This window comes from Oncorhynchus mykiss, chromosome 16 (genome assembly GCF_057628025.1).
Source record: "Oncorhynchus mykiss isolate SJ-2025 chromosome 16, ASM5762802v1, whole genome shotgun sequence".
Classification (NCBI taxonomy): Eukaryota; Metazoa; Chordata; class Actinopteri; order Salmoniformes; family Salmonidae; genus Oncorhynchus; species Oncorhynchus mykiss.
In genome coordinates this window covers 56,925,706-56,948,568 of record NC_143037.1, presented here as the reverse complement: position 1 = coordinate 56,948,568, position 22,863 = coordinate 56,925,706, and the positions used below count along the sequence as shown (strand labels likewise).

General features: G+C 44.6%; 1 protein-coding gene across 9 annotated transcripts in view; it reads left to right on the top strand.

The window, feature by feature from the left end:
- Window positions 1-22,863, top strand: part of LOC110491105 (microtubule cross-linking factor 2) — a 78,370-nt gene that overhangs the window by 9,583 nt on the left and 45,924 nt on the right. For all 9 annotated transcript variants that reach the window (XM_090203465.1, XM_090203463.1, XM_090203464.1 and 6 more), the window contains exon 3: window positions 4,647-4,805. In XM_090203465.1, coding sequence (XP_090059591.1) covers window positions 4,647-4,805 — 159 coding nt within the window. The remainder of the gene's footprint in view (window positions 1-4,646; window positions 4,806-22,863) is intronic.

The window sequence follows — 22,863 nt, the reverse complement described above, 5'->3', positions numbered from 1 at the left end:
GTTTGTTGCAGCTCGTTCCAGTCGCTAGCTGCAGCGAACTGAAAAGAGGAGCGACCCAGGGATGTGTGTGCTTTGAGGACCTTTAACAGAATGTGACTGGCAGAACGGGTGTTGTATGTGGGGGATGAGGGCTGCAGTAGATATCTCAGATAGGGGGGAGTGAGGCCTAAGAGGGTTTTATAAATAAGCATCAACCAGTGTGTCTTGCGACGTGTATACAGAGAAGACCAGTTTACAGAGGAGTACAGAGTGCAGTGATGTGTCCTATAAGGAGCATTGGTGGCAAATCTGATGGCCAAATAGTAAAGAACATCTAGCCGCTCGAGAGCACCCTTACCTGTCGATCTGTAAATGATGTTGTCGTAATCTAGCATGGGTAGGATGGTCATCTGAATCAGGGTTAGTTTGGCAGCTGGGGGGAAAGAGGAGTGATTACGATAGAGGAAACCAAGTCTAGATTTAACTTTAGCCTGCAGCTTTTATATGTGCTGAGAGAAGGACAGTGTACCGTCTAACCATACTCCCAAGTACTTGTATGAGGTGACTACCTCAAGCTCTAAACCCTCAGAGGTATGAATAACACCGGTGGGGGGAGGGGCATTGTTCTTACCAAACCTCATGACCTTTGTTTTGGAGGTGTTCAGAACAAGGTTAAGGGTAGAGAAAGCTTGTTGCACACTAAGAAAACTTTGTTGTAGAGCGTTTAACACAAAATCCGGGGAGGGGCCAGCTGAGTATAAGACTGTATCATCTGCATATAAATGGATGAGAGAGCTTCCTACTACCTGAGCTATGCTGTTGATGTAAATTGAGAAGAGCGTGGGGCCTAGGATCGAGCCTTGCTGTACTCCCTTGGTGACAGGATGTGGCTGAGACAGCAGATTTTCTGACTTCATGCACTGCACTCTTTGAGAGAGGTAGTTAGCAAACCAGCCCAAAGACCCCTCAGAGACATCAATACTCCTTAGCCGGCCCACAAGAATGGAATGGTCTATCGTATCAAAAGCTTTGGCCAAATCAATAAAAATAGCAGCACAATATTGCTTAGCATATAGGGAGGGAAAGGAGAGGTTAGTGAGATAGGGAGATGAGGGTGGATTCCCTCTCTCTCTCTCTCCACTCTCCCTCTCTCCATCCCTCTCTCAGCAGCAGACAAATAAATCATATATGCCATTTAGAAGACACTTTTATCCAGAGCAACTTAGAGTCATGCATGCATGGATTTTACATTTGGGTGGTCCCGGGAATCAAACATACTACCCTGATGTTACAAGCGCCGTGCTCTACCAACTGAGCTTACAAAGGACTGCAGATAACAGCTGGGCTGCTGCATCCTGGAGATACTATACACATAGAAACCGTCTCCATGTGTCAGCCAGGCAGGCTCCCGTTCAGAGAGCCGATTGGCTTGCTCATGGAGTTCCAGGAAGTGTTGTTGATCCCTGTGCCTGCTGCCTGCTCAGCACGGCACTAGCAGGAGCGTGTGTGGATGCCCACAATGTTGATTATACTGTAACCACTGTCGTGCAGAGGTTGGCTCTTTAACAGCTGGGGAGCCTTTTTATCTATACACAGAATGGAAGAAGATGTACTATTCTCTGTTTCTGGAGGCTGCAACAGGAAGGATAACAACTAGATGATAGGTATATAAAAGTGCACCAGTTGGGTGAGCCTGTTAGCTGATACTTTAATACTGGATCCCATCACCATTTAAATAGCAAAGATCTATAGTATATACTCTATATAGTATATACTCAATGCTTTCATAGAGTATGCTCTCCTTTGTAAACACTTTCTTAGCTCATTAAAGTAGAAAATACAATATCTCTTTAAGACATACTTTACAGTAAAGTCAGTAAGGCATCGGCTAATCAAGTTGGCAACATTGCAAATGGCAGCCTATTCCCTAAATAGTGCTCCACTTTTGAGCAGAACCCTATGAGCCCTGTTCAAAAGTAGTTCACTACATACGGAATAGGCTGCCATTTGTGACGTAGCCATGGCCAATGCTTTACACACTCCCCCATCCTGCGCTTACTGCCAACATGCAAAACCCTGATGATAAAATGTACAGGGAAGTCTTTGGAAGACGGCAGTGTGAGGAACAGTTAGAGCTGTGACAATGCTGACAGGCAGGATCAGAGAGCGAACAGGGATCTGTTTCAGCACGCACACACACACACTCCAATGCACGCAGGCATGCAAATACACATACGCGTATGTAGACGCACACACACACACACACACACACGAATACATGAAAGACACCCTTTTGATGGTTAAATGTCTCCTTTTGATTTTGTCTGACTCTGTCCAGTGGACCACAGAGAATAGAGGGCATCTCAAGTGTATAGGTAGGAGGGCTGGCTGATAGATGTTTGAAGGCTGGGACTTGACCATAATGTACCAGTCACTCCCCCCTACATATACACTGACTGTATGCCTGTCACATCTTCTAGTGCCAGCTGGGGCCACTCTCACCAATGCTAAAACCGCTCGTTGGGTGACCCTAGACGGTGATTTTTTCCAACTATTGGTTAAGGTTAAGATTGGGAGAGAGCAAGCTGATCCTAGATCTGTACCTAGGGGGAACTCGAGGTGTTTTTTCTCTTTACATATCAAAGCATTATATTTATTGGGAGGTGCAGGCAGACAAAGCAGTGTATGGAAAGGAGCTTAACTGCGAGAGGGAGAGTCCTCTCATTGAATGTGTGTTAAGTTAACAGGCCATTAATAAAGGCTGTTGTTTACTGCCAATGGGGCCCAATCACCATAAAGCATCAAAGTCTAAAAACAGAGCCTGGAAACCTCCCAGAATGCTAATGAAAGAGGCATTGATTTGACCATGCAGTCCGTCTCCCCGCCTGTCCCCTTTCTCCCTTCTACAGTATGGAGAGGAGAGGGCAGAGAGGGAGAGGCAAAGAACTATAAGGAAAGAGAGAGAAAGAGAATCACAGATTTGTGTGTGTATAAAGGTGAATAAAAATGTGGTTTGTAAATAATATATTGTCTCTGTCTCTGTTGTTTTCCTTCCTTAAAAGTTAAGGACAGCATTAAAAACAGCCAAGCAACACACAAAGGGAGATACGTAGGAGAGAGTGAGAGAAATTAATTAGAGCGTGGTGGTGAACTGGGCAGTTGGTCCAGCTCAGAGTGGGCAGCACAGAGGGGCATTGTGGTTCCCAGCTGCACATTGGCTCTGATTCAGGGGCAGAGAGAATCCCCCAATGCACACACACACACACACACACACACACACACACACACACACACACACACACTCACACACACACAGGCCCTGTTTCCTGTCACCCCCTTCCTCATTCAATGAGATCAGCACTGTACCATCCTATACCAATAGACTCCCATCTCATGCTATGATGATGCAAAGAGGGAGACAAATATAGAGTAAGGGTGAAAATGAAATAATAATAATGTGCCTTGTATCATTATGTTTACATTTTCAGTATAAACTGTTTCCAGAACATTTGACATAAAGATGACAATCCACTCAAATGTTTTGGATATGTTTCCCATCTATCGTATGAATATGCACCCTTGACATGTCACCTCCTTTCCATATAAACAATTAGAACCAGGCAGTTGGATTTGCTTTTGGATTGAACAACCTGTTATAGTGCCCTGTGATATACAGTCACACACACACACACACACACGGTTCTTTGTTATGATCAAATCTGCACCTTATGTTGTTGTTGGCCCAACAGAACATCATGCACTCATCTGGATAGGGTCTGCGTTTATCCCTAACTGTGTTTAATGGCCTTCCAACCGCTCAGAGGAACACAACTTTAAAGGGCCAGTGCAGTCAAAAACGTGCTTTTCCTGGGTTTTATATATATTTCCACACTATGAAGTTGGAGTAATAATATGAAATTGTGAAAATTATGATAATGCTCTTTCAGTGTAAGAGCTGTTTGAAAAGACCGCCTGAGTTTTTGGCCTGTCTGGTGACATCGCCAGGCGGTAAATTAGTTAACAGACCAATAAGAAAGAGAGTTCCAATAACAGCTAGTTTTCAGTTTGTCCCTCCCCACTCAGACCACTACCAGACAGTCTTAGCAAAGTTGTTGCTTGAGAAATTCCCTTTGCTAAGAAGCATTTTTTTGTTTCATTTGGACCCTTTTCATTGAAAACAATCCCAGTGAGGTACTTAATTGTCACCCAGAAATGATTTGATAATGAGTTAGAAACGGGTGCATTGAACCTTTTAAGAAGATCAGCCGGTTATAACAGTCTTGTTCGGTAACGACATGTCAACACATGATTATCTCAGAGCTGCTCTCTGCTCCACTCCTACACATATTAGTGATAATGCTGGGTCATACTATCCAAATAATGTGTTACTTACTGCTGTAACACATTCGTGATAAGCTACAGTATGGTGTGATTTATTACTGTGCTGTGAAGACACCATTAGTAGAGAGCCATACATTTCTTAGGCATATATACGTAGTCATACTTTAAATAAATGACTTTTTACAGTGTGAAGGCTTTATAGGGCATTTATAGTAGTGACTCATTTAGTCCTTTAGTGTGACTCTGGATCATGGCATGTGGATCATACTGATGCTGACCACCCTCCCTCATGTCTTCTCTCTCTTCTCTCCTCCTTTGGACGTCAGGTGGCTAAAGACGTGTCCATCCGGCTGCACAACGAGTTGGACTCTGTGGAGAAGAAGAGGGGTCGTCTGGAGCAGGAGAACGAGGAGCTGAGGGTCAGGCTCCAGGACCTAGAGGTGGCCAAGCAGGTCCTGCAGACTGAGATGGAGAAGCAACGAGAGGTAAGACATGGTGGACTGCCAGGCTGGGAGGGCTGGGATTGGATTGAGCTGGGTTTACTATGGTCGGGCCGTGTTGAGAGGTAAGACATGATGTACTGCCGGGCTGAGTTTGGTTTGGCTGGGCTCGGTTGGGTTGACCACGGCTTTGTCTAGCTGGACTGGGTTTAGCTGGGTTTGGCTATAGGTTACACTGTGTTGAGATGGCTAGGTTAAGTAGGCTTTCTTCAATGGTCCATATACATTCACCGGGCTTGGAATAAAAACGTTGAAGTTTGGGACCTCATACATGGTCAGACTGAACCACAATGATATGTTGTCCAGTATGTTGTGTAGAATGAAGAAGTGGGCGATTTGAGTTTTTTTGATAGAGAGTTGTGTTTTTGTTTGGACTGCTAACCATTTGGCGGTATGTTTACTGGACAGAGTTGAATAGAAAACCGTGGGAGGAAGCTGCTTTGTGCAAGTCTTTCTATCCTCATAAAAGCTTCCGTTAAAAACACTCTTTACTCTCTACAGATATTGCGTTATGCTCAGTTAATGCTCTCAGGAGAAATCAAATGTCCTCTTCTCTCAATCTCTGCCCTCCCTCTGTGTTAACTAATCTGAAGTGGACAAAAGGAGGCCCCTCTTTCCTGCCGTCCCTTTATGGATGAGAGGAGAGCAGGGAGGGGGGCTGATCACTGACCGTAGCCTTGGCCAAGATCTCAGAACCGGGGCTGGCTGGGTGGGTAGCTGGCTGTCTTGCTGACTGCGAAACAAACTCACTCTCACTGGATGGCTGACTGGCTGTTTGGCTGGCTGGTTGGTTGGCAGGCTATGCTAAACGGGGTACCGCTGCTGTATTGTGCTTGCCCCATGGAAAAGAGAATTCTTTGCATAGCTGACACTTCTGATCCAGGACTGTTATGTGTGCCTGTCTGTCCCTGGCTTCACTGCTTCACTACCCACTCTGTCTCTGTTCTCAGTCAGTTAGGAATGTCTCTGTTGAGAGAGAGAGAGAGAGAGAGAGAGAGAGAGAGAGAGAGAGAGAGAGAGAGAGAGAGAGAGAGAGAATCACAGACGTGTGTATAAAGGTAATAAAAGGAGGTTTGTAAATAATTGATTGGTATTCTGTGGCTCCTGTCTGGGTGTGTAAGTGATGCTGCTGTAGTATTGAGCTCAACCAGCTGCTTTGCCTGGATAGCCCATTGGGTTCTGCTGCTAGTTGATCTGCCTCCTGTGATATTAGACCAGCTGCTTTGCCTGGCTAGCCCATTGGGTTCTGCTGCTAGTTGATCTACCTCCTGTGATATTAGACAAGCTGCTTTGCCTGGCTAGCCCATTGGGTTCTGCTGCTAGTTGGTCTGCCTCCTGTGATATTAGACCAGCTGCTTTGCCTGGCTAGCCCATTGGGTTCTGCTGCTAGTTGGTCTGCCTCCTGTGACATTAGACCAGCTGCTTTGCCTGGCTAGCCCATTGGGTTCTGCTGCTAGTTGGTCTGCCTCCTGTGACATTAGACAAGCTGCTTTGCCTGGCTAGCCCATTGGGTTCTGCTGCTAGTTGGTCTGCCTCCTGTGACATTAGACAATCTGTTTAAAAACCATTTTAGGCTCTCAGTCGTTCATCATGTAAATGGACTATAATGCATCAACCATCCACACTTCTAAACCAATTGAAATAGTTTTGGGTCAAGAGTAGGGGAGTCGGGGACCGCTGAGGCTAAGTTAGGACAGCTCTCTCTCTCGATGATGATGATTAGATACATTTGAGTGGTTTTGGCTGCCTGGTTCTACTGCACCACTATGACCAGACACATGTTTGATAAGCAGAGATTGCACAAAAATGGACAAAGGAAAGCGGAATGATTGCAACCCCTTCCCTTTCCAAAAGAGACACAGAACACTGCTGATTAAGTTATTATCTCCTATCCCTGCTCATTCCCCCTCTTATTCCAAGAGCATTGATTCCCATTACAGCTTTTTTGACCCTCTGAAGGTGATGAAGCTGGATTTGATGGAGGGGGGTCTGTGGTAAGGAGGGGAGGGGTTGTGGGGTTGGGTCCTGCAGCAGCTCCAACTGAGATGAATAGAGACAGAGGTGGGCCTAAATGTATGGGGTCCTTGCAGGGGGAAGGAAATCAGGGAAGATACTGCCCTTAATTGGAAACCTGAATGGTGAGAGGGCGAAGAAAAATTCCACAGGGCATATTTCCCTCCTTTCTTTCTCTCTCTTTAACTTGTTTTCCCTCTGTTTCTTTTTCTCATTCTCACTACCTCTCTCTCACTTTCACTCCCAGTCTCTCTCTCTTGTTCTCCACCAGTCTCTCTCTCTTTCTTGGAGGTTGTGGGCAGACTGGGCAGTGTTTTCTGTTTACTGGTGTGTTTATTTGTGGGCTCTCATTACCCCAGAACAGTGTTTATTCGTGGGCTCTCATTACCCCAGAACAGTGTGATTTGTGGGCTCTCATCACCCCAGAACAGTGTGATTTGTGGGCTCTCATTACCCCAGAACAGTGTGATTTGTGGGCTCTCATTACCCCAGAACAGTGTGATTTGTGGGCTCTCATTACCCCAGAACAGTGTGATTTTCTGGGCTCTCATTACCCCAGAACAGTGTGATTTTCTGGGCTCTCATTACCCCAGAACAGTGTTTATTCGTGGGCTCTCATTACCCCAGAACAGTGTTTATTTGTGGGCTCTCATTACCCCAGAACAGCATTTATTCGTGGGCTCTCATTACCCCAGAACAGTGTGATTTGTGGGCTCTCATTACCCCAGAACAGTGTGATTTGTGGGCTCTCATTACCCCAGAACAGTGTGATTTTCTGGGCTCTCATTACCCCAGAACAGTGTGATTTTTTGGGCTCTCATTACCCCAGAACAGTGTTTATTTGTGGGCTCTCATTACCCCAGAACAGTGTTTATTTGTGGGCTCTCATTCCCCCTGAACAGTGTGATTTGTGGGCTCTCATTACCCCAGAACAGTGTGATTTTCTGGGCTCTCATTACCCCAGAACAGTGTGATTTTTCTGGGCTCTCATCACCCCAGAACAGTGTGATTTTTCTGGGCTCTCATTACCCCAGAACAGCATTTATTCGTGGGCTCTCATTACCCCAGAACAGTGTGATTTTCTGGGCTCTCATTACCCCAGAACAGTGTGATTTTCTGGGCTCTCATTACCCCAGAACAGTGTTTATTCGTAGGCTCTCATTACCTCAGAACAGTGTTTATTCGTAGGCTCTCATTACCCCAGAACAGCGTTTATTTGTGGGCTCTCATTACCCCAGAACAGTGTTTATTCGTGGGCTCTCTTTACCCCAGAACAGTGTTTATTCGTGGGCTCTCATTACCCCAGAACAGTGTTTATTTGTGGGCTCTCATTACCCCAGAACAGTGTTTATTCGTGGGCTCTCATTACCCCAGAACAGTGTTTATTTGTGGGCTCTCATTACCCCAGAACAGTGTTTATTTGTGGGCTCTTATTACCCCAGAACAGTGTTTATTTGTGGGCTCTCATTACCCCAGAACAGTGTTTATTTGTGGGCTCTCATTACCCCAGAACAATGTTTATTCGTCGGCTCTCATTACCCCAGAACAGTGTTTATTTGTGGGCTCTCATTACCCCAGAACAGTGTTTATTTGTGGGCTCTCATTACCCCAGAACAGCATTTATTCGTGGGCTCTCATTACCCCAGAACAATGTTTATTCGAGGGCTCTCATTACCCCAGAACAGTGTTTATTTGTGGGCTCTCATTACCCCAGAACAGCGTTTATTTGTGGGCTCTCATTACCCCAGAACAATGTTTATTTGTGGGCTCTCATTACCCCAGAACAATGTTTATTCGTGGGCTCTCATTACCCCAGAACAGTGTTTATTTGTGGGCTCTCATTACCCCAGAACAATGTTTATTTGTGGGCTCTCATTACCCCAGAACAATGTTTATTCGTGGGCTCTCATTACCCCAGAACAATGTTTATTCATGGGCTCTCATTACCCCAGAACAGTGTTTATTTGTGGGCTCTCATTACCCCAGAACAATGTTTATTTGTGGGCTCTCATTACCCCAGAACAATGTTTATTCATGGGCTCTCATTACCCCAGAACAGTGTTTATTTGTGGGCTCTCATTACCCCAGAACAATGTTTATTCGTGGGCTCTCATTACCCCAGAACAATGTTTATTCGTGGGCTCTCATTACCCCAGAACAGTGTTTATTTGTGGGCTCTCATTACCCCAGAACAGTGTTTATTTGTGGGCTCTCATTACCCCAGAACAGCATTTATTCGTGGGCTCTCATTACCCCAGAACAGTGTTTATTTGTGGGCTCTCATTACCCCAGAACAATGTTTATTCGTGGGCTCTCATCACCCCAGAACAGTGTGATTTTGTGGGAACAAGGCGTGGACGGCTTAGGGACACAGACTTCTTTAGCAGTCGATCCCAACAGGGCCTAATGCTTGTTGGGATGTTTGTTTTGCAACCGCCGCTCATTTTGCCACTACTTTTCTAGGAAACACAACACCGATCCTGCCCCCATTGTATATGTGAATTTCAGGAAGGGCTGTTGTCCTTTGTTTGTAGGGGGCTGGGGGAAGCATGTCCTTGAGCTAGAGAAGGGGAGCAGCCTAAGAGAGGCAAAGAGAAGGTATGTGGAGCTAAAGGACATGTGATTGTGAGCTACGTCCTTATCAATCACATGGTTGTTTCTCCCAATGAATGAATGGTTTTGTTCTGGGATTGAGCCATTGATTATTCAGTATTTCACAACATGCAGATGAGCTGCTGAAGGGTGTTTTCATGTGATGAGTAGTGGACAGTTAGGACTAGGACAGTGAACAACAGTGTGTTTTCTTTGGTACCTTGGACAATAATCCATCTTCTGTGTGGCACTGTGGCCCACTTTAGTTCCCACACAGTGGTGGTTATATTCAGTTAGGTTACAGTGAAATGGGCCAGAAATTACACCACAGGCACACATACAGTAGTACACACCCTGTTCCGCTGCATTAGGTGGGTTCTGAGTGCTTCTCCTCCGTGGGTCAAGCTGAGAGGTTTAATCTGGGATTCTGCACTCAGCTCCTGCCAACCAATCAGGTCGCTGTGGGCAATCACTGTCACTGTCACTGTGTCTGTCTGTCTGTCTGTCTGTCTGTCTCTGTCTGAGTGCGTGCTGTGTGCTCTGATTAGAACTCCTCACCTGCCTGCTAGTGGCCAAAGTGGATTGGGCTAAACTGGATCCCACCGTGCTGCAGACCTCCAGAACTGTAGACTGCTAGACCTGCAGACCGACAGACCTGTAGACTGCTAGACCTGCAGACCGACAAACCTGTAGACTGCTAGACCTGCAGACCGACAAACCTGTAGACTGCTAGACCTGCAGACCGACAGACCTGTAGACTGCTAGACCTGCAGACTGACAGACCTGTAGACTGCTGGACCTGCAGACCGACAGACCTGTAGACTGCTGGACCTGCAGACCGACAGACCTGTAGACTGCTGGACCTGCAGACCGACAGACCTGTAGACTGCTGGACCTGCAGACCGACAGACCTGTAGACTGCTAGACCTGCAGACCGACAGACCTGTAGACTGCTAGACCTGCAGAACTCCAGGTCGTAACAGAGCCTTCCCCGATAATGACTGTCTGGCTCATAAAATCAGAGCTGCTTACCCCTGGTCTAAACTTCTCCTAGCCTAATAATGATGTAGCTGGCCAGCTGTATTTGATGAGGAGCGCCCTGCGCTGGGTGTGTTCAAGGATTCTGCCAAATACAAACAAACCTGTTATGGACCATCATGGAATCAAAGTAGATGTGTTATGGAGGCACTGGATGGATGGTTGTTTTTTTGGATCATTGTGATTGATCAGGACGTCACTGTCTCAGGACAGATGTACTAGATGCATTTCTTCAACTTTTTCTTAGTCTAATGCCTGAAGGAGAGAGACAGAACATATCTTTTCTGGCCCAATAGTTACATAATTTCAGGCACAATCTTTTATTTGACCAGGTAAGTTGACTGAGAACACATTCTAATTTACAGCAACAACCTGGGGAATAGTTACAGGGAAGAGGAGGGGGATGAATGAGCCAATTGGAAGCTGGGGATGATTAGGTGACCATGAGGGTATGAGGGCCAGATTGGGAATTTAGCCAGGACAGAGGGGTTAACACCCCTAATCTTACAAGTACAATGGGATCCTTAGTGACGACAGAGAGTCAGGACACCTGTTTAACGTCCAATTTGAAAGACAGCACCCTACACAGGGCAATGTCCCCAATCACTGCCCTGGGGCATTATTATATTTTTTTGACAAGAGGAAAGAGTGCCTCCTACAGGCCCTCTAACACCACTTCCAGCAGCATCTGGTTTCCCATCCAGGGACCGTCCCTGCTTAACTTCAGAGGTAAGCCAGTAGTGGGATGCAGAGTGGTATGCTGCTGGCTTACTTCATGCTAATGTTAAAACCAAGCCCTCCTCTTTGTCCACTCTATATAGAACCGCTCTCACGCTCCACGCCTCTGTAAAGTCATCCTTGGCGATTCACCAGTTTACAGTAGGCCTTTCTTCTTTTGTCCTCTATTGGTTCCGCAAGCAAGGGTGAAGGCCGATGATGTCACATCAGACCATCAGACACGTGCATGCTCATGCACCCAGGTGGACACACACACACACATCTCACTACAAAATAAACATATACAGAACAGACTGTGTCACAAAACACATATATACATGTATCCATGTAACACATCTTAGAGCTGCACGGGCCATTTCCTCATGTATGAGTAAGGCACAGCCAACCAAACTCTGTGTTGAATTTTTCAAACACACGCACATTTACCCCCTAAGGGATCGCAAGGTAATTTCATGCTCCAATAAAAATACACATGAAAATTGAGAAGAGTCATGTCAAGTGTGGAATGGATCCTTACACAGCGACCCGAGGCTCTAGGCTCCTACTCCTCCTCATTACAGAGTGAAAACACTGTGGACATAGAAACACAACCAGCAGACAGAAAGAATGCAGACCGCTGGACACCTGACAGGTTAGATGGAAGTCATTTTATTTCCATTATCCATCTCCTGCTTGTCTCTCCATTCCCAGCCAGCCTATCCACACCTGTACCAGTCTGCAGGGGAGAGAGAGAGAGGGAGGAGAGAGAGAGGGAGAGAGAGAGAGAGAGAGAGAGGGTAGAGAGAGAGGGAGAGAGAGAGAGGGAGAGAGAGGGAGGAGAGAGAGGGAGGAGAGAGAGAGAGAAAGAGAGAAAGGGAGGAGAGAGAGGGAGGAGAGCGAGAGGGAAGAGAGAGAGAGGGAAGAGAGAGAGAGAAAGGGAGGAGAGAGAGAGGGAGGAGAGCGAGAGGGAAGAGAGAGAGAGGGAAGAGAGAGAGAGAGAGAGGGAGGAGAGAGAGGGAAGAGAGAGAGAGAGAGAGGGGGGGTAGAGAGAGAGAGGGTAGAGTGAGAGAGGGAAGAGAGAGAGAGGGAAGAGAGAGAGAATCACAGACTCAAAAACCATTGCTCTGTTTATCACCCCCCTGGTCCATAGGTCTTCTAGCTGTTGTTTTATATCACTCTCCTTTCTCCCCCCCTCTCTCTTTCATCCTGTTTTATAGACATTCAAATGTTTTTAATGTTAAAAGGTAAAGGTTATACACTACATAGCTAAAAGTATGTGGACAACCCTTCAAATGAGTGGATTCAGTTATTTCAGCCACATCCGTTGTGGACAGGTGTATAAAATTGAGCACTCAGCCATGCAATCTCCATAGACAAACATTGACAGTAGAATGGCCTGTACTGAAGAGTTTAGTGACTTTCAACATGACACCATCATAGGATGCCACCTTTCCAACAAGTCAGTTCATCAAATTTCTGCCCTGCTAGAGCTGCCCCGGTCAACTGTAAGTGCTGTTATTGTTAAGTGGAAACATCTAGGAGCAACAACAGCTCAGCCACGAGGTGTTAGGCCACACACGCTCACAGAACGGGACCACTGAGTGCTGAAAATTGCACAATAACTGTTTGTTGGGAGCTTCACGAAATGGGTTTCCATAGCTGAGCAGCCGCACACAAGCATAAGATCGCCATGCGCAATGCCAAGCGTCGGCTGGAGTAGTGTAAAGCTCACTGCCATTGGATTCTGGAGCTGTGGAAACACGTTCTCTGGAGTGATGAATCACGCTTCATCATCTGGCAGTTGGACGGACAAATCTGGGTTTGGCGAATGCCAGGAGAACGCTACCTGCCTGAATGCATAGTGCCAACTGTAAAGTCTGGTGGAGGAGGAATAATGGTCTGGGGGGGTTTTCATGGTTCGGACTGGGCCCCTTAGTTCCATTGAAGGGAAATCTTAACGCTACAGCACACAATTGCATTCTGGATGAGTAGCAAAAACAAGGGGGACCAACACCATATTAACGCTTGTGATTTTGGAATGAGATGTACGATGGGCAGGTGAAGGGGGATCTGGGGGGATAGACGGTTTTATCGATAGTCTTACCTTTCCTCACTAAGGCTTAGTGGTGAAAATGAATTGCTCTCCAGAGTGCATCTGTTCTGTACCAGTGTGTGTGTGTATGTGGGTGTACATATGTGTGTGTGTGTGTGATAGTGTGTGCTTTAGTGTGTGTGTGATTCTAAACAGCTCCTGATTGGAGAATTACACATGAATTATATATACTTATGTCAGAGTAATCTGCTCACTAGACCGTGTTTCATAAAGCTGCAAGATTCCGCTACAATTAACATACTGCTTCCAGCTAAGCATACGACCGAAGGGAATCATTGAGAGATCTCGCATGCAGCTCCTTTTCATATTTCCTCATCGGAGGACACAAAGGGACCCTGTCGGACATTTTCACAGGGGAAGAAACCCAAACCCAGGGATGTGTCGTGTCATTTATGATGTTTGGCACATTTACAGTGCCTTGCGAAAGTATTCGGCCCCCTTGAACTTTGCGACCTTTTGCCACATTTCAGGCTTCAAACATAAAGAAATAAAACTGTATTTTTTTGTGAAGAATCAACAACAAGTGGGACACAATCATGAAGTGGAACGACATTTATTGGATATTTCAAACTTTTTTAACAAATCATAAACTGAAAAATTGGGCGTGCAAAATTATTCAGCCCCTTTACTTTCAGTGCAGCAAACTCTCTCCAGAAGTTCAGTGAGGATCTCTGAATGATCCATTGTTGACCTAAATGACTAATGATGATAAATACAATCCACCTGTGTGTAATCAAGTCTCAGTATAAATGCACCTGCACTGTGATAGTCTCAGAGGTCCGTTAAAAGCGCAGAGAGCATCATGAAGAACAAGGAACACACCAGGCAGGTCCGAGATACTGTTGTGAATAAGTTTAAAGCCGGATTTGGATACAAAAAGATTTCCCAAGCTTGAAACATCCCAAGGAGCACTGTGCAAGCGATAATATTGAAATGGAAGGAGTATCAGACCACTGCAAATCTACCAAGACCTGGCCGTCCCTCTAAACTTTCAGCTCATACAAGGAGAAGACTGATCAGAGATGCAGCCAAGAGGCCCATGATCACTCTGGATGAACTGCAGAGATCTACAGCTGAGGTGGGAGACTCTGTCCATAGGACAACAATCAGTCGTATATTGCACAAATCTGGCCTTTATGGAAGAGTGGCAAGAAGAAAGCCATTTCTTAAAGATATCCATAAAAAGTGTTGTTTAAAGTTTGCCACAAGCCACCTGGGAGACACACCAAACATGTGCAGATGGGCAGATGAAACCAAAATTGAACTTTTTGGCAACAATGCAAAACATTATGTTTGGCGTAAAAGCAACACAGCTCATCACCCTGAACACACCATCCCCACTGTCAAACATGGTGGTGGCAGCATCATGGTTTGGGCCTGCTTTTCTTCAGCAGGGACAGGGAAGATGGTTAAAATTGATGGGAAGATGGATGGAGCCAAATACAGGACCATTCTGGAAGAATGGAGTCTGCAAAAGACCTGAGACTGGGACGGAGATTTGTCTTCCAACAAGACAATGATCCAAAACATAAAGCAAAATCTACAATGGAATGGTTCAAAAATAAACATATCCAGGTGTTAGAATGGCCAAGTCAAAGTCCAGACCTGAATCCAATCGAGAATCTGTGGAAAGAACTGAAAACTGCTGTTCACAAATGCTCTCCATCCAACCTCATTGAGCTTGAGCTGTTTTGCAAGGAGGAATGGGAAAAAATGTCAGTCTCTCGATGTGCAAAACTGATAGAGACATACCCCAAGCGACTTACAGCTGTAATCGCAGAAAAAGGTGGCGCTACAAAGTATTAACTTAAGGGGGCTGAATAATTTTGCACGCCCAATTTTTCAGTTTTTGATTTGTTAAAAAAGTTTGAAATATCCAATAAATGTCGTTCCACTTCATGATTGTGTCCCACTTGTTGTTGATTCTTCACAAAAAAATACAGTTTTATATCTTCATGTTTGAAGCCTGAAATGTGGCAAAAGGTCGCAAAGTTCAAGGGGGCCGAATACTTTTGCAAGGCACTGTATATTGAAGCAACATCTCAAGACATCAGTCAGGAAGTTAAAGCTTGGTCGCAAATGAGTCTTCCAAATGGACAATGACCCCAAGTATACCTCCAAAGTTGTGGCACAATGGCTTAAGGACTACAAAGTCAAGGTATTGGAGTGGCCATCACAAAGCCCTGACCTCAATCCTATAGAACATTTGTGGGCAGAACTGAAAAGTGTGTGTGAGCAAGGAGGCCTACAAACCTGACTCAGTTACACCAGCTCTGTCAGGAGGAATGGGCCAAAATTCACCCAACTTATTGTGGAAAGCTTGTGGAAGTCTACCCGAAACATTTGACCCAAGTTAAACAATTTCAAGGCAATGCTACCAAATACTAATTGAGTTTATGTAAACTTCTGACCCACTGGGAATGTGATGAAATAAATAAAGGCTGAAATAAATCATTCTCTATACCAATTTTCTGACATTTCACATTCTTAAAATAAAGTGGTGATCCTAACTGACCTAAGACAGGGATTTTTTTTACGAGGATTAAATGTCAGGAATTGTGAAAAACAGAGTTTAAATGTATTTGGCTAAGGTGTATGTAAACGTATGACTTCAACTGTAGATACACAGAGATGCTGTTTGTCTGAACCACAGCTATTCTCCAGGGTTCTCTGTGTTCCCTGTTCTCCTTGTTAGTTCCTGTCAGAATGCTCCTGTCTCTCTGACTGACAGAGAATCAGTACATCCCGAATCTCGAGAAGTCTCCCACTCCTCTCGTGGGTTCCTGTAGGGCAGGCCTTATCAGATTCTTATCTAATTAGAAAATACTATGGGGCTATATTTTTTTGTGTGTGTATTAAAAACACCCTGTTATGTACATGTCTGTCTGCATCAGGAGACTGAGAAGGAGCTGAGCTCCACTTCATCTGTCTCTATTTTTCCTTCTCTCTGTTTCTCTTCTCTCTCTCTCTCTCTCTCTCTCTCTCTCTCTCTCTCTCTCTCTCTCTCTCTCTCTCTCTGTTTCTCTCTATCTCTCTGTTTCTCTCTCTCTCTCTCTCTCTGTTTCTATCTCTCTCTCTCTCTCTGTTTTTCTCTCTCTCCATCACTCTGTGTGGGAGTGGTGTCGTAGTGTTGAGTTGAGACCGTTCAGACAGTAGGATAGCAAAGGGTCAGGATAAGAGCCTATGGCATCCGCATGCTTCCCAGCCAAAACAGTTTGGAAGAGTTCATGCATTTATTATGACAACATTTTGGGATGTTTCTGTTAGTTTTGGACTTCAGTGAGGGTTTTTTCGGCTGTTCAGGCACACACGTTTTTTTTCGGTAGCCGAGGTCTGCGCCCCTTCGTCAGTGATTGGTCAACAGTAGGGATTCTTCAATTATGTTTTTTGTTGTCATTCAACAAAAGATTACTCGTTTTCATGCAAGTGTTTTCATTGAGAAATACTGCACCAAACATCTTAGTTAGATGTAAAATTGCGCGACTAAGATCTCTGCAAAAATGTCAAAATGAATGACAGATTTCTTGAGTTATCTTACATTAATTCAGACTATTTTGAGGAAGTGTATACAGGCTACAGCGTCTCAAAATTGACAACCAGTACTAGCACACAGCCATGCAACCTCCATAGACAAACCTTGGCAGTAGAATGGCCTTACTGAAGAGCTCAGTGACTTTTAATGTGGCACCGTCATAGGATGCCACCTTTCCAACAAGACAGTAACTGTGCTGTTATTGTGAAGTGGAAACGTCTAGGAGCAAAAATGGCTTAGCCGCGAAGTGGTAGGCCACACAAGCTCACAGAACAGGACCGGTGAGTGATGAAGCACATAGCGCGTAAAAATCGTATGTCCTCGGTTGCAGAAATGGTTTGTCGAGATTGGTGTGGACGAACTTGACTGGCCTGCACAGAGCCCTGACCTCAACCCTATCGAACACCTTTGGGATGAATTGGAACACCAACTAAGAGCCCAACATCAGTGCCCGTCCTCACTAATACTCTTGTGTCTGAATGGAAGCAAGTCCCTGCAGCAATGTTCCAACATCTAGTGGAAATCCTTCCCAGAAGAGTGGAGGCTGTTATAACAGCAAAGGGGGTCCAACTCCATATTAATGCCCATGATTTTGGAATGATTTGTTTGACTAGCAGGTGTCCACATGCTTTTGGTAATATAGTGTATATTGATACTTTGACTCCAACTATTGATTAGTAAAAATGTATATACTGTACTGCCTTCAGCAAGTATTCACGCCCCTTGACTTTTTCAAAAATAAATTGTGTCACAGCCTGAATTTAAAATTTATTACATTTTTATTTTTTTTGTCACTGGCCTACATACAGTAACACAAAATGTAAAAGTGGATTTTTCTTTTACAAATTAATAAAAAATGAAAAGCTGAAATGTCTTAAGTACAGTTAAGTACCTTCAGAAAGTATTCATACCCCTTGACATTTTCCACATTTTGTTGTGTTACTGCGACAATTCAAAATGTATTAAATAAATACAAAATCTCACCCATCTACACACAATACCCCATAATGACAAGTGAAAACATGTTTTTTGAATATTTAGCTAATTTATTGAAAATGAAATACAGAAATATCACGTTTACATGTGTTCACATCGCTGAGTCAATACATGTTAGAGTCACCTTTGGAAGTGATTACAGCTGTGAGTCTTTCTGGGTAAGTCTCGGAGAGATTTTAAACCTGAATTGTACAGTATTTGCATATTATTATTGTAAAAATTCTTCATGCTCTGTCAAGTTGGTCGTTGATCTTTGCTAGACAGTCATTTTCAAGTCTTGCCATAGATTTTCAAGCCAATTTAAGTCAAACCTGTAACTAAGCCCCTGAGGAATATTCAATGTCATCTTGGTAAGCAACTCCAGTGTATATTTGGCCTTGTGTTTAAGGTTATTGTCCTGCTGAAAGATGAATTTGTCTGTTGGAAAGCAGATTGAAGCATGTTTTTGCCTCTAGGATTTTTTTTATTTTACCCCCTTTTTTCCCCCCAATTTCGTGATATCCAATTGCAATCCAATTACGATCTTGTCTCATCGCTGCAACTCCCCAACGGGCTCGGGAGAGGCGAAGGTCAAGTAATGCGTCCTCCGAAACATGAACTGCCAAACCGTGCTTCGCAACACCCGCCGCTTGACCCGGAAGCCAGCTGCACCAATGTGTCGGAGGAGACACCAGTCAACTGATGACCAAAGTCAGTCTGCAGGCGCCCAGCCCACCACAAGGAGTCACTAGAGCGCGATGAGCCAAGTAAAGCCGCCCCCTTGGCCAAACCCACCCCTAACCCAGATGACGCAGGGCCAATTGTGCAACACCCTATGGGACTCAAGGTCACGGCCGGATGTGACACAGCCTGAGATCGAATCCGGGTCAGTAGTGTTGCCTTAGACCACTGCGCCACTCGGGAGGCCTATTCCATTTCTATTTATCCTAGCAAACTCCATAGTCCTTACCGATGACAAGCATACCCATAACATGATGCAGCCACCACCATGCTTGAAAATAGGAAGAGTGGTACTCAGTGATGTGTTGTGTTGTGCTTTGTATTCAGAACATAATGTTAATTTATATTCCACATTTTTTGCAGTTTTACTTTAGTGCCTTATTGCAAACAGGATGCATGTTTTGGAATATTTTATTCTGTACAGGCTTCCTTCTTTCACTCTGTCATTTAGGTTAGTATTGAGGATTAACTAAACTCAGCAAAAAAAATAAACGTCTTCTCACTGTCAACTGCATTTATTTTCAGCAAACTTAACGTGTAAATATTTGTATGAACATAACAAGATTCAACAACTGAGACAAGTTCCACAGAAATTGAATAATGTGTCCCTGAACAAAGGGGTGGTCAAAATCAAAAGTAACAGTTAGTATCTGCTGTGGCCACCAGCTGCATGAAGTATGGCAGTGCATCTCCTCCTCATGGACTGCACCAGATTTGCCAGTTTTTGCTGTGAGATGTTACCCCACTCTTCCACCAAGGCACCTGCAAGTTCCTGGACATTTCTGGGGGGGATTGGCCCTAGCCCTCAACCTCTGTTCCAATAGGTCCCAGGCGTGCTCAATGGGATTGAGATCTGGGCTCTTCACTGGCCATGGCAAAACACTGACAGTCCTGTCGTACAGGAAATCACACACAGAACGAGCAGTATGGCTGGTGGCATTGTCATGCTGGAGGGTCATGTCAGGATGAGCCTGCAAGAAGGGTACCACATGAGGGAGGAGGATGTCTTCCCTGTAACGCACAGCGTTGAGATTGCCTGCAATGACAACAAGCTTAGTCCGATGATGCTGTGACACGCCACCCCAGACCATGATGGACCCTGCACCTCCAAATCGATCCCGCTCCAGAGTACAGGCCTCGGTGTAACGCTCATTCCTTCAACGATAAACGCAAATCCGAACATCACCCCTGGTGAGACAAAACCGTGACTCGTCAGTGAAGAGCACTTTTTGCCAGTCCTGTCTGGTCCAGCGACGGTGGGTTTGTGTCCATAGGCGACGTTGTTGCCCGGTGATGTCTGGTGAGGACCTGCCTTACAGCAGGCCTACAAGCCCCCAGTCCAGCCTCTCTCAGCCTATTGCGGACAGTCTGAGCACTGATGGAGGGATTGTGCGTTCCTGGTGTAACTCGGGCAGTTGTTGTTGTTGCCATCCTGTACCTGTCCCGCAGGTGTGATGTTCGGATGTACCGATCATGTGCAGGTGTTGTTATACGTGGTCAGCCACTGCAAGGACAATCAGCTGTCCGTCCTGTCTCCTGTAGTGCTGTCTTAGGCGTCTCACAGTACGGACATTGCAATTTATTGCCCTGACCACATCTGCAGTCCTCATGCCTCCTTGCAGCATGCCTAAGGCACGTTCACGCAGATGAGCAGGGACCCTGCGCATCTTTCTTTTGGTGTTTTTCAGAGTCAGTAGAAAGGCCTCTTTAGTGTCCTAAGTTTTCATAACTGTGACCTTAATTGCTGTAGGTGTCTTAACAACTGTTCCACAGGTGCATTTTCATTAATTGTTCATGGTTCATGGAACAAGCATGGGAAACAGTGTTTCCCTTTACAATGAAGATCTGTGAAGGTATTTGGATTTTTACGAATTATCTTTGAAAGACAATGTCCTGAATAAGGGACGTTTCTTTTTCTGCTGAGTTTCCAATGTTGTCGATCCATCCTCAGTTTACACCTTTCACAGCCATTAAACTGTAACTGTTTTAAACAGTGGATGCTCTTCAGATGAGGAAGGGGAGGACCATCCTCCTCAGTTAATTTCATAAAAATAAAAATAGTGAAACGTAATAAAGTTATCCTTTTTAGATAAAACTATACTAAATATATTCCCGTCACCAAATAATTTATTAAAACACACTTTTTTTGCAATGAAGGTCTGCATTAGTTTCAACAGCACTCTGTAGAGTAGCATAATGGTGTAACTGGAGGAAGACTAGTTTCCCTCCTCGTCTGCGTACATTGACTTCCATACAGAACCTAGGAGGCTCGTGGTTCTCACTCCCTTCCATAGACTTACACAGTAATTATGACAACTTCCGGAGGATGTCCTCCAACTTATCAGAGCTCTTGCAGCATGAACTGACATGTTGTCCACCAAATCATAGGCTCAGAGAATGAATCATTCTGAAAGCATAAACTACAGCAACCTAGCACTGCAGTGCATCAAATGTGATGAGTAGTTGACTCAAAGAGAGAGAAAGACAATAGTTGAAAAGTTTTGAACAAATTCATGTATTTAAAAATTAAGGAGAAGCAAGAGTGAGAGAGCTAGCTATATTTTGCTGTATTTTTTTCACTTTCACTTAGCTAGCAAATGCAGCCAGCACAAACAGAGGGATTCAATGTTAGCTAGTTGGCTATGACTATCCAACACTAGAATTCTTCCAAGTCAATTCTTCCAACCCATCTCTGTACCCCACACATACAATTATCTGTAATGTCCCTCAGTTCAGTAGTGAATTTCAAACACAGAATAAACCACAAAGACCAGGGAAGTTTTCCAATGCCTCACAAAGTAGGGCACCTATTGGTAGGAAAAAGCTGACATTTCATATCCCTTTGAGCATGTAGAAGTTAATAATTACACTTTGGATGGTGTATCAATACACCCAGAAATTACAAAGATGCAGGCATCCTTCATAACTCAGGAAACCTCTCAGGGATTTCATCATGATAATATCATATCGTGAGTTCCCTGGCAATTCCCAGCCCTAGTAATGAGGCTGAGTGGAGCGAATGAGAAGTGAGATTGATTGCTCAATTGGAAAAGGAAAATTGCATCTTCATTGGTCCCTCTTTGGGGAGGTACCATTACTAGTGCTCTGTACACTGACCTGGGAGAGAGAGAGAGAGAGAGAGATCATCTTCTCTCTGCTTAGAATATGCAGCAGCTTAACAGGGCAGGCTTCTCTCACTGTGCGTGCGTGCACATACTTGTTTGATGTGTGTCCATGCACATGCTTGTTTGTGTGTCTGCGTGCATGAGTGTATGTGTGTGTGTGCACGCAGGCAGGCAGTAGCATGCTGCAATGGGGTGATATGCTGTACACACCCATCCCCTTATCGTCTCTCCTAGAGCTCAGCACCCATGCTGTGACACACTTTTCTCTCATCTTTCTCCTCTTCAATTATCAGTTAACTTCCAGGCAGCTGCAGACAGTAGTATCAGAGAGAAGACCCTGGATGAGCACAGTAAAATGAAGCACTCATCAATTATCACCTACATATCGATTACTATGCCTGGCACTGCTAACAGCAGCATAGTAAGACTGCAATTAAAACACCATAACATTCTGTGTCTGCTACGTTGAGAGGGGGACTCATCCGTATTAAGCACAGTACACATTGTAGTAATGTAGTCTCTCTTGACATTCATTACACACCTCTTGATGTTCATTCTGGGACCGTAGATGTAAATTAGCTGTAAGCTCAAATCTGGTGCAAACGCATCAGTTCTCACTTCTGAGATGTATGTTTTTGTTGTACATTGTCCCTGTCCAAATAAACTTCATAAAAACTATATAAAATATATACATGGCTGGTGAGATGGTCAGTAATGCTATATAGGACTGGACAAAGCATCACTACATAAGTTTGGTGAGGAAATGTCACTTCTTTATGTTGTAAAATATATTTTACCAAGACAAATATGATTATTCATGTTCTGAATTGTTCAGTGGGGTCTTTCTGTAACTTATCATTAACATTATATCAAGAAAGTCTGATTTTGTAAACTTCTAAATCCGATTTTAATCACTGAGCTCTTTTGACAGAGCGGTGCCGCTTTCTCACAGGAACCTTTGAGGATTTTATATGTAATGGTGGTCGTCTTCAAAGTTGTTTCTGCTGGTCACAAAAAGCAACATTTTACTGAACAAAACTATAAACGCAACATGTAAAGTGTCCATGTTTCATGTGCTGGAATAAAATATCCCAGAAATGTTCCAATCACACAAAAGCTTACTTCTCTAAATGATTGTGCACAAATTTGTGTACATCTCTGTTATTGAGCATTTCTCCGCTGCCAAGATAATCCATC